The sequence below is a fragment of the Phoca vitulina genome, unplaced genomic scaffold, assembly GCF_004348235.1.
Source record: "Phoca vitulina isolate PV1807 unplaced genomic scaffold, GSC_HSeal_1.0 scaffold5, whole genome shotgun sequence".
Classification (NCBI taxonomy): Eukaryota; Metazoa; Chordata; class Mammalia; order Carnivora; family Phocidae; genus Phoca; species Phoca vitulina.
In genome coordinates, this window is record NW_022589708.1 from 638,878 (window position 1) to 651,412 (window position 12,535).

Here is a 12,535-nt window from a genome sequence, read left to right on the forward strand (position 1 = left end):
CTTTTATTACCGCATGCTTTTCTGAGTTCTTTTTAGGACTCACTATCAATTTTTGGCATTGATCTCATTTTCCCCAGAGAATCCTGAACATGTCACAGCAAGTGAGAGGTCTGAAAGCCTGCCAAGGATATGATTCCTATAAGGACTTTCTGGCTCCCCTGGGTAGACCAGCACTGAAACCCGCCTATCCCAGGGCAAGCTTTCTTGAGACCAGAGTCCCAGTCCCCCTGAAGGCAAAAGTGGGACAGAGACGAGCCACCGGTGGGGCAGTGACAAAAACATACGGCAAAGTAAAGGGCATCTAGTGTACCTTGGCGTAACCAAACCAGAGCACTTTCTGAGACACAGGTGTTTTGGTTCTGTCTTCATTTTCAATCCACACTAGAAACAGACATGCCAACAAATTCAATGACACATCCTCTCTGCAAGCAGCCCGAGCAAAGAGGAAATTGTCCTGGAATGCTACTTACTGATTTATTGTCGTCAAAAGCATGTTCTTCTATTTCTTCCTCTAGACGATCGGCTGCCTTTCTCACATCTTCAAGAATTTCATCAAGTATGGATAAACTTTTGTTTTGATGTTGCATATTTTTGAGAGCTTCAACTTGATGTTTTTCTGCTGCCAGAAGTTCCACATATTCTGTCTCTTCCTGTTCATTGGTGAGAAATGAAATGTGGGGTTTATTAAGAAATGGGCCAGGCTAGGACTTCCTTCAGGTGCCTGGCCCGGCCACACCAACGAACATGCTCTCGTTGTCAAATATGTTCATAATCATGTAAATCTGGCTCGGGTCAACGACAGAAGGTCAAGTATCCTAGATCACTCAAGCATAATGGAGCTTAGCAAAATGTTTAGGGAAAGCTATTTGTATGTACACATCAACAAACGTGATATATGACTGTCAGTAAATTCTGAAGGTCACCTATTCATACAAAACCACTCACTGAACAGATTATAGTCCAGACACCATGCCTACTACGTATGGACGTTCAGCTGTACTCTAAAAACACCTGTGATACTTGATCATTGAGCTAAAAATTTCTGAGCAGGATACACAAAAATTCCAAGTTACAAAGGAGAAATTGTTCCAGAAGAAACTGACAGCATTACTTGGGAAACTGATGGATGGTACCAACAATACAGGTATTTTAGACAATCATATTTAAGCTCAAGCTATCAATCAGATCAGCATCCTTACTATTAAGATACGTAGTCATACTTTAAAGGGGTGGGGCACAGCTGGAACAGGGAAGCAGCAGGACAGTGCCAAGGACAAGCATGGCTGTTTGACAGACCCTAACTCAACATCATCCAACAACTCTAACACACACACACACACACACACACACACAGCTACCAATATCTGGACTGTCTCAGATGTGGGGCACAAACCATGTGTAGAAAGCATGTGTGTAGTTGGGTCAATATCGCTCAAACTCATGTTAGTTCTCTATTTTATAGTAAAACCACTCAAATCAATACCACTATGCGCCTATCTTTAAAACCAAGGAGTTTTAATGTCTCAGCTGTCCAAAGGATCTGGTAAGGCAGTAACATCTGTTCAGATGAGAGCATCAAGGTCTATTTCCAACATACAATCACACACACTAAACAGACATGCTACTGAATCAAGGTGGCCGAAAACCCTGACTCAGCCATCTACTCCATACTGTGTTTCTACCAAATACACCATACTTTGGTAAAGAAAGTTTAATAAGTCTGTACCCTCTCTACTTTTTAAACTGTGTGATAATACCATAACCTTTCTAAGAAGATGAAATATTTCATATACCAATGGCCCCTGCCTTAACGATGGCTGGACTTAAAACTTTCTGACTTCACGATGGTGTGAAAGTGATACACACTCAGTAGAAACCACACTTGGAATTTTGAAGTGATCTTTCCCTGGGCTAGCCATAGGCAAAGGGGTCCTCTCTCGTGATGCTGGGCAGTGGCCTGGGACCACAGCTCCCAATCAGCCAGCGATCACATGGTAAACAATGGACACAATGACAAGCATTCTGTTTTCACTTTCAGTACAGAATTCAATACATTACATGAGATATTCAGCGCTTTATTATAAAATAGGCTTCATGTTAGATAATATTGCCCAACGGTGGGCTAACGTAAGTGTCCTAAGCATGTTTAGGGTAAACCAGGTTAAGCTATGGTGCTGGGCAGGTTAGGTACATCAAATGTATTTCTGACTTGCTGTACTTTCAACTTACTGGGACAAAACCCCATCAAGTCAAGGAAGATCAGTATTTAAAGTGCCTGGCATAGGGGCGCCCGGGTGGCTCAGTCGTTAAGCGTCTGCCTTCGGCTCAGGTCATGATCCCAGGGTCCTGGGATCAAGCCCCGTGTCGGGCTTCCTGCTCCGCGGGAGGCCTGCTTCTCCCTCTCTCACTCCCCTTACTTGTGTTCCCTCTCTCGCTGTGTCTCTCTCTGTCAAATAAATAAAATCTTTAAAAAAAAAAATAAAGTGCCTGGCACATAATAAATGGTATAAATGATGGCTTAAAAAAATCATATAAATATCACATCTGATACAGTAATAGTTTCATCTCACCATTTTAAAAATACACTTCATCAAAATCCTTATTTCAAATGTATATATTTAAAACTAATTTTAGTATTTTTATTTTCAGTGGATGCACATTAAAGGCAGCCAACCTTCACACTAAGAATTGTTGTCAGAAACTCAAAACGTTGATTGCGGTTACAAATATTTACTTCCCCGTCAGTTTACTGGGATAACTCGAGTCACTATTTTACTCACCTGGGGATTTCCACAACTGAGAAAAGCATTAGAACAAGCCCTAGAAGTCATGAACTGGAGCTATGCCACGATGTCATGCACAAGGAAGGGACACTTTCTGTACGTGTTTTGCTGTGAACAGGTGCCTGGCGGTCCACAGCTGCTTCAGCACAGTGCCCACCGCCCTCTCCCCGGACTCCGTGGCCCTGCTCTCTGGCTCAGAGCGGGCTGGACTCACCTTTATCGCAGCCTCTCTCAGGGCCTCCAGACGCTGCCTACTGCTTTCCTTCATGTTCACAACATCTCTGTAGTCTCCCTGCAGGGCTCTCTGGAGGCCATAGATCGCCTGGAACACTGAGTTTTCACTTTCATTCAGCTCTTTTTGGAAAATTTCAAATGTGTGCACCTGAAATAGTTTCTCTTCATCTGACAGGCTAACGTCTTTTTCTACTGCTCTGATTGCACTTTTCAGTTTGTTAAGAACCACAGTCTTTTGGCGAAGCAGCCCAGAGAGCTTTCTGCAACTATCGAGGACCCACTGCTTCCTCTGAGTGATGGCTGCCCCTCTGCCTCGGTGTAACTTGATGGCATGTTTTGCTACCTCTTCATGTTCCGCAGCATCGGCTATCAAACGAAGCAGTGAAAGCAACATCCAGAAGTAATTTTTTTCCAATACCTTCATGATCCAATTTTAGAGGACAGGGCAACGCTGTCCAAAGGCTTCTGCTAAGGTGAGCTTGCATTTTAGATACACATTTTCAGCTGAAAAAGAGATTTACTGTCACATATAGCTGAACAATGATTCATTACTATTGAGATCAGACTTAAAACTATTAAATAATTACATCCAGAAAACTATTACTTTTTTGAAGATGTTATTTTTCCTAGATAAACATTAATATCTGAGCTCTTATACCTGGATTTAAATAAAATACTGAATATTAAAGTATAGGGCCTGGTAAAGAATTGAGACTAAAGGTTACGTCGAATTCAAAGGCAATTTTTTTTTTTTTTAAAGAAAACTTAGCCTCATATACCTATTAAATCTACTGTGTGCAAAAGACAAAAACCATTCAACTTAAAGGCCAGAAAATACCATTGACTTCTGCTATCTCAGATCAGTGACTCACCTGGAGGAAACACGCTCCACATCATTTCTAAATGAAACCGTTTGAGCTACTATTAGCTTACATATTGTTTTCCTTCCAAACTCATTAGGTATTTTGCGAAATTTCCAAAGTCACGATGTCAAACACAGAAAAAGAAAATCACAAAACACAACCACACCTGGATCGATAGGGCTTTATTAAATGTTCAAACATTTTCTATCACCCAAATTTAGGCTCCTTCTCTCCCTCTCCTTAGGAAGCGCCCAGACACTGTGTGGGAATTTATCCTGGCAAGTGAAGCACAGACAGGACCCTGACCATGACGGGCCGAAGGTTTCATTGAAGGTTGTGCTTCAGGCAGCAGTGTGTGCTGCAGCTGAGGAGTCCTGATCACACCAGGAGGGCAGGGCTGTGTCCTCCAGAGGAGTGATCAAGGAACAGGTACAAGCTGTGTCAGCAAGGTCACCAAGAAGGAACCACCTCAGAGGTAGAAAAACGGAGAACAAAGAAGGAGAAGTAACAAACAAAAGACAGGCCAAGCAAGCTATGCCCTGAAAAATAACCACTGAACCCGGCAACTAGATCACTGGGCACAAGTACTTATGTCAAAAAAGAAAACAAAACAAATCTGCCATTTGCACAAGACTTGCAGTTTAAAGAAAACAAAATATTACTACAAACGAATTATCAGTAGCAGCATCCCATGGATTACCACATCAAATGTACCAGTTATCTCCCCTTCCTGAGGATCTGTTTACTCAAACACGTATCTGTACCTCAGTTTCACTAGTAATCCCAATTCTCACAAGTTTAAGCTGGTTTCCCAGGCAAAACAGGTCAGATGCAGCAAAAACAAGACTGTGACATTTCTAGAGATAAAATTCTGACCAGACTAAGAAATGACAGCCAAGAGAAAGTGGAGACAAAGCAGAGCTTCTGAAAAAACAGCACAAGAACTCTGCAAAGACTAGCTGCCCGGGGGTCTGGTGAGGGCTGAACCGAAAATACCACTACTGAAGGACAGGAGGGACACCTACCAATCAAAACTCACCAGGAAAAAATTATATTCTGGCTCAATATTCTGGTTAGAAAGTCAGGAAACTGCTCAATTTCAATACATTTCTGAATCCTTCAGCTCCTGATGTCACACACAGAATCCACGTACCTACAATAGTTCACTTTTTTCCCAACAAGGTAGGATACATGAGAACATGCTGTCTAAATTACCCAACTTCATGTTACAGTTTTAATGTAACTTTAAGTAAATGTTACCACCTTAAAAATAAATAAATGATTTTTTTAAAAAAGATTTTATTTATTTATTTGACAGAGAGAGACACAGCGAGAGAGGGAACACAAGCAGGGGGAGTGAGAGAGGGAGAAGCAGGCTTCCCGCTGAGTAGGGAGCCCGATGCGGGGCTCGATCCCAGGACCCCGGGATCATGACCCGAGCCGGAAGGCAGATGTTTAACGACTGAGCCACCCAGGCGCCCAAAAATAAATAAATGATTACCTAATCATAGTAATGCCTAGCAACATAGTTAATCTGTCATTTTAATGACACATTTTATTGCTAAGCTTCTATTGTTCCAGGGAACAGAACAAATTCAATCACTACTTCAGAAGTGCATGCTTTTTTAGTATTTTTCAGAACCAAGATAGAAATTTCTGAAGCTTTGTCAATGTTTCCCATTTTCCCTAAAAGATCTCAAAAAGTGATTCTTTTATGGATTTCAAACTTCAGACAAATAACCTGCCACACAGTTTGTGAACAACACGCCTCCATTCATCTCTGGTTCCTTCCCCAAACAAGTTCCTGAAATTAAATACTTAAAACTCTACCCCATGACACATGAGGGACTATTAATTTTTATGAGAAATCATTGAGAATTTAGTTGTGATCATATAATATTTCCACCAAAACAAGCTTATATCATGAACATGAAACTGAAATTATTTATAGACTCCAAAAATATGAATCACTCCTTCTTCATAAATTCAATTCCATCTTACCTTCAAACTTGGCTACCAAATCCTATGGACTACTAAATTGTAGCATGCTTTTTCTTGAGTAAATAATAAACATTTTTAGCTCCAGTGTTTTGTTATTATTACCTTCAATTATAAAAAACACACTTTGGATTTACTGTGTTTTTATAATGAATTCCTAGAATTTCTAGATCTTTTTTTTTAAGATTGTATTTATTTGAGAGAGAAAGATAGAGAGCGTGCACATGCACATGAGCAGGGGGAAGAGGGAGAGGCAGGCTCTCTGCTGAGCAGGGAGCCTGATGTGGGACTTGATACCATGACCCTGAGATCATGACCTGAGCCAAAGGCAGATGCTTCACCAACTCAGGCACCCAGGCACCTCCAGAATTTCTATATCTTGATTCACTGATCCAACCTCAGTGGATCTCAAGGGTGCGTGAGGACAGCCTATAACACAGGGCCCACGACTCCTTTTACACAGTACTGTGGAATGACAAACCGTGGAGGGGGAGAGCAGATAGGGGCTCTCAGGGGTCAGGGAAGGGGGAGGAGGTACTCTATGGATGGAAAGGGTCTGTGTCTTGACAGCGCCGGTGGCCCCAGGAATCCACACATGACAGAATCGCACAGATCTGAACACACACACACACAAGTGCAGTGGGTGGACTGGACTGATGCAGTCTTCTGCTTATACCATATGTTTTGTCAGGAGTTATCACTGGGGAAATCTGGGTGAAGAATCTGTGGGATTTCTCTGTATTAGTTCTTATAACTATATACGAGTCTATAATTATCTCAGAAAGTTTTAAAAATTCAATATAAAGGCTTACTGTTTCCCACTAAGCCCTTGTTTTGTGTAATGATCACCATTTATGTTGCAGAACAAGGAAAACATACCCCTGACATTTTTTTTATATTTTAAACTAGGAAATGCTCTAAACCAGAGCCAAAGGTTTTCAAGATGTCTCTGCTACAGTAAAACACAAGGTTACTTTTCATTTAGAGCAACAGCAAAATCAGTACTTTGAACACAACCCACCCCCAAAGGTTTCATTTACACATTTCCAACGTTAATTAAAACATATATCCACAGCTTTGCCAAATTTCTAATGGGTGTTGCTTGCTTGATAAATGCAGAACACGATTCCCAAAACTTACCTTAAAATTGATGAGACTACTTGATCAAGAACAAAAATATTTAATAAATGTCTTAAGTTATTCGGGATAAAAAGGCAAATGGGTTCACCATCAAGCCCACTCAAAAAATCAAAAAACAAAAAAAACTTCCAATATTTTCAGGGGCGCCTGGGTGGTTCAGTCAGGTCCAGTTCAGCCAAAACCAAGAGGGTCCAACTCTTGGTTTCAAGTCAGGTCATGATCTCATGGATGGTGGGGTTGAGCCCGGTGTCAAGCTCCACACTCAGCAGGGAGTCTGCTTGAGATTCTCTCTCTCCCTCTGTCCCTCCCCCCACCACACACACGCTCTCTCTCAAATAAATAAATCGTTAAAAAAAAATTTCCAGTACCTTTAATTCACTGTCATATAAAAATCACATTACTCTTACTCTCTCGAAAATCTTTAGTTAATTCAGAAATGTTATGTCATTTTTTGGATAGAAAGGTCAAAAGCAAAGCACAATAATGTAGTCTAAAACCAGCCTTTTTCAGAGCAAAGTCACCCAAGTTAAAGATTTCTCCCACATGCCTCTAACTCTGAACTCTATCAGGACTGCAGGGTATGTAAAGGGACTATTTCCTTAGACATCTGGTATGAGACAGAGTCCTCGAGTCCTGGGGTTGCTGAAGTCCTTTCAGGGAATGGGGCTGGGGAGGCAGAGGGGGATGGGAAACAGAAGGAGCAGCAGCTCCTCTATTTTTTTCAATTTTCTATAATGGGCTAAAATTTGAAAACCTCATGGCTCTGCCTCCCAGCCTTCTGCTTATGTGTAGCGACAGGATCCTCCATCATCTCTCTTCCTCTGGACCTTCCAGACCCACTTTCTCCAATTTTCCTGATCAAACTGCTAAAAAGAATCTAGTCCATTCACCTTACTAGGACAGCAACCACTGTCTGTCCAGCAGAGGCCAACCCAGCCAGGCTCCAACACAGCACTTCGGAGGAACCCCAGCCACATCCACTCAGCTGAACCGAGGCCCTAAGTGTGGGACGTACTGACCTGGTACCAAATGCGGTGCCCGGTGCCGTGTGCAGGAGATCCCAGGGCAAGCAGTGTGGGCATGCAGGAATAAAGTTAGCAACCAATACCGGTCATTTAGCTTCTTCTGAAAAAGGAAAACATAAAGATCATTTGTAGGAAATGGTTTAACGTTAGAATTTCTTTGTGATACCAGCAACATTTCCAGATTCAGCACAACACAGTAAACGAACAGGAAACAAAAGCTGCGCTCATGGAAAAGTCTTAGGAAGCAAACTCCCCAACGGAAATAACCTACCTCAATCTAATTCGTGGAGAATTTTAAATATGAACAATTTAAATGACAAAAGTATAATTCTTAAAAGATAACGCACTTAGAATCTTATAAATACAACTTCCAGATTTATATCTAATTTGTAAAATAAGTAGAGAACGAGTTAATAGAGAGAAAGGAAAGTGAATGAAGGAAAATTCTTACGGACATGAAAAAGCCTTAAAGTACTTACTTAATGTTAACTAAACTACAAAAACCACATACTCTACTAAGTAATCCAACCATTGATATACGGTTTTTTAAAAAGTTGATAGTATAAAAAAAGACTTAGAACCAGTAAGACACTCTGATCCAAAGAATGATCAGAAAAATGTTTAAATATGAGCAGGCTGAGCTACCTTACCCCTAGATAACTGTATCATCTCACAAGAAGTGAGCATCAGAGGGAACCATGTTCCCTCCCGTTTATGTTTACCCGGGTGCTCTCAGGTAAGATCCGAAGAGGACCGAGGGCAGAGCCTGTAAGAAGGCACCTGTTCTTTCTCTACAGCCAGGAAAGTAGGCACAGGGGTCAAGGGGGAACGGTCAAGAGTTGCTGCCGGGGAGGAGTCAGGGGAGGCGCGGGGGCCCCTCCCAGCTTCTGTAGCCGGGACGATGAGCTGGCCTCCGAAATCCAGCCCCAGGGGCTCCCCGCCCTTTCCCAAGAGTTGTGGACCCGTGGGGACGAACGAGAGGGCCTCCAGAGCCAAGCGGGCAGAACGTGTTCCATCTTCCGTGTGACTCCCACTGACTAGATTAGCTACCCCGCAGGAATCTTAGAGCCTCTGCTTGGGGAAGCTAGGAACTGACCACAGGTTCCTCTCCGCTGACTTTGGCAGCTTCCACAGTTTTACCAATAAATACAAGGCATGGCGTTGCAGGAGACCGTCCCGATCCAGCCCTCCGGTCCTGGCGTCCAGGACGACCAGGTGGGAGACCACGCAGGAGCAGACATGGACAGCGGGACTCGGAAGGGAGGGAAAGGGCGCCCCGAGGAGAGACACCCCGGGCACGCAGACCGGGGGAAGGGGGAACGGGGGAGGGACACCGGGGAAGGGGAGACCCCCCAGGAGGGAGCCTCGAGGCCCCGCGCCCGAACTGCGAGCAGCGCTCACCTGGACGCGGCCCGGCAGACGTGCATCCTAGGCCCCGCTCTCCAGCGCTCGGAGCCAAGCAGCCGACAGGGTCGCGCCTTACTCGCATCCCTTTCCAGGCGGCAGGCCCGCCCCCGGGGCGGGGACCCGGACGCGGTCGGGCGCGGGGAGGGTCCTGGCCGTCCGTCACCCTCTCCGGAACGCCGTCGCCGCGGACGCGGCCCAGAAAGAGGTGCGTCCCCCTTAGGGGGGGCGGGGCCTGCGTTCCCGTCGGCCCTCGGGCGGCGCAGTGCACGTCGGGATTTGTAGGAGAGGGTGGACTTGGGTCCCGTCGGGCGGCGCAGGGCACGTCGGGTCGGAGTAGGGAGCGACGCCCGCGAGTCTCATTGTCCTTGGGCGGTGCTGTGCACGTCGGAGCCGGGAGGGCGCGCGGGAGGTGAGGTCCCGTGAGCCCCCGGGCCACGCTGTGCACGCTGGGAGCTGGGGGGCGAGGCCTGGGTGCCGCCCGTCCCCGGGCGGCCCGGTGCACGCCGGGAGTTGGAGTTCCGCGGGTGTGGACCTGTCGCGGTCCCCCGCTCTCCTTCCCGGGCGGGTGTCCCGGGCGCCGACGCCGAGGAAGAGGACAGCGCGCCGGGCCGGGGCGCCTGCGCAGACGGCCGGAGCCGGCGAGAAGCTGGGGTGCGCCGCGGAGAATGGTAGGTGGTCCGCGGTGTCGCCTCCCACCGGGTCCCTCCTGCGCGCCGGGGGCCGAGGGAGCGCCGGGGTCGGGGCGGGGGCCGGGAGCCGGGGAGCGCCGGGGTCGCGCCTCGGGGGCGGGACTGGGGCGGAGGCTGGGGAGCGCGGGGCGCGAAGGTCACGGGAGTGGCGGGGTCGCCGGCCGGCCTCGGGCCCGGAGGGCTCTGCGGGGAGGCGCGCAGGTGGGAGCCTGCCGGGTGTCTGACAAGGAGGAGGCGACTCTGAACAGGGCTGGAGCGGAAACGCGGGCGGCCGGGGGGACGAGGAGGAAAGCCCCTGGTCCAGAGATGAGGCGGGGAAGGTAGTGCTTTGGAGCATTACCGCTAACGCAGAGCGGCCAGCAGGTGGCCTGGGGAGTCCGGAAGGGGAGCGCTGCCCGGGCAGGGCCTTGTCTTCGTGCGCAGGGAGTGGAGTTTGTCCAGGAGACCATGGCAGCACAGGGGGTTTTTCAGAAGGCGGCGTGGGATGTGGTCCTGCTTGTACTTTGTCGGGAGAGTAGGAGTTGGACCGGAGGGTTCAGGACTGCAGGGAAGACCAGTTAGAAGCTGTTGTGATAATCTAGGCAGGAGGAGGTGACACTCTGTAGGAACAAGAAGGAGGAGTGGAGGGAGGGAGTGGATCTTCACTGAACTATGAAGAACCAGCTTACCAGTTCCCGGCTTGGGCACCTGAGCAGCTGGTGACATTATTTTTTTTTTTTTTTTAAAGATTTTATTTATTTATTTGAGAGAGAGAGTGAGCACGAGAGGGGGGAGCGGGAGAGGGAGAAGCAGACTCCCCACTGAGCAGGGAGCCCGATGCGGGACTCGATCCCGGGACTCCAGGATCATGACCTGAGCTGAAGGCAGTCGCCCAACCAACTGAGCCACCCAGGCGCCCTAGCTGGTGACATTATTGACCAAAATAGGAAGTCTAGAAGGAAGAGCAGCTTTATGTGGGGAGACAATACAGTCATGCCGAAGAAAGAGACATAGAGGGACAGCCCAGAAGAGGGGCTTCTTAAAATGTAGTGGAAACCGTGGTAGTCGGGGGGGGGGGGTCACCATTTATTCAATAAATTCAGAGGTTTCTCTGCGCAAGGAAGGTAGGGCACTAGGTGCGGGGGTTTGACTGTGAGCAAGACGGATGTGGGTCTGGCGTTCATGGAGCCTCTTTCCTGGCAGATGAGACAGGCACTAATGCACAACTATTTTATTATGGTTGGGGTACGGGCTCAGGAGAGGCACGGGTTCTAGTAATCTGTGGGCTGGCCGGGTGATGGTCCCCAGGGCTGAGGCAACAGAGCCTTCACCAGAGGCATACAGAGTGTAATGCAGTGTGGGCTGTATCCTGCAGAATGAGAGATGTGGGAGGGGCGGCCAGATAGTTGCAGCACTCCAGGCAGAAGGAACAAAATAGGTGGTTGGAGATGACAGGTTCCAGGACCCGGAAGATCCGCCCGGCTGGAGTAGAGAGAGCCAGAGAAAGGTGATGGCGTAGGAGACTGGTGAGGGGACAGGAATCAGGTGTGCACAGTCTTCTAGGGCACAGGAAGAGAAGGTTCGGTGTTTGTCCTCATGGTTGTGGGGGGCTGGTGGGAGAGTTTCAAACAGGAGGGAGATGGTCCGGGAGGAATGTGTAGGGGAAAGAGTGGAGGCTTGAGAGTTAGGGGAAGAGGAGCAGAGAAGGAGACGGAGGAGGGCTGGTCAGAGAAACAAGAAGACCAGGGAGAGTTGGCTTAGAAACCCAGAGGGAGCACGGGCCTCAGAGCGGCTGCACTGCAGGCAGGAGGAGCCCTCCCCAGCAGGGCGGGCTTCCGGGGGAGGGGCTCCAAGGGCAGGAGCCGAACTTGTGGAAGAGTACCGAGCCATCGCTGCACAGGTTGAAGATCCAAGAGTGTGTAAGGGGACACTTGGATTTAACTCCACCCCAGCCTGCCGTACGCCAAAGAAGAAAATCGGAGAGACAAAGTTTATGTCATTTATTTGATCAGTATGGTTGCCCCAGCTGCCCCTAACCAAAGATTTTGTTGTATTAAGTGTCTGTGGACGGGCGCTGCAACAGTAACTGTTTCTTGGGGCGCCTGGGGGCCTCAGTCAGTAAAGGGTCTGCCTTCAGCTCAGGTCATGATCTCAGGGTCCTGGGATCGAGTCCCGTGTCAGGCTCCCTGCTCAGCGAGGAGCCTGCTTCACCCTCTGCCTGCCACTCCCCCTGCGTGTGTGCTTGTTCTCTCTTTCTGTCAAATAAATAAAAATCTTTTTAAAAAATTACTGTTTTTTTCTTTTTTTCATTTTGTATGTGGGCGATCTTGGTGTCCAGATTATATAGGTGATTTTTTTCAAAGTCACAGTTGAAATATTTTAGACTTTTCCTGTAGAGATTTTATTTGATTTTCTAC

The 12,535-nt window shown here is 47.3% G+C and overlaps 2 protein-coding genes across 6 annotated transcripts in view; one reads left to right on the top strand and one right to left on the bottom strand.

Annotated features, from left to right (window-relative positions):
* The window catches only part of TMCO3 (transmembrane and coiled-coil domains 3), a 48,337-nt gene extending 38,470 nt beyond the window's left edge, over positions 1–9,867 (bottom strand). For both annotated transcript variants that reach the window (XM_032402562.1, XM_032402563.1), the window contains exons 1-4: positions 9,445–9,867; positions 8,038–8,143; positions 2,998–3,521; positions 471–650 (exon numbers count right to left, since the gene is read on the bottom strand). In XM_032402562.1, the coding sequence (XP_032258453.1) occupies positions 471–650; positions 2,998–3,441 (624 nt within the window). In that variant the 5' untranslated portion in view covers positions 3,442–3,521; positions 8,038–8,143; positions 9,445–9,867. The remainder of the gene's footprint in view (positions 1–470; positions 651–2,997; positions 3,522–8,037; positions 8,144–9,444) is intronic.
* Positions 9,868–9,960: 93 nt separating this feature from the next.
* Positions 9,961–12,535, top strand: part of DCUN1D2 (defective in cullin neddylation 1 domain containing 2) — a 30,483-nt gene continuing 27,908 nt past the window's right edge. For all 4 annotated transcript variants that reach the window (XR_004299173.1, XR_004299174.1, XM_032402565.1 and 1 more), the window contains exon 1: positions 9,961–10,118. The gene's annotated coding sequence lies outside the window, so the exon portion shown is untranslated. The remainder of the gene's footprint in view (positions 10,119–12,535) is intronic.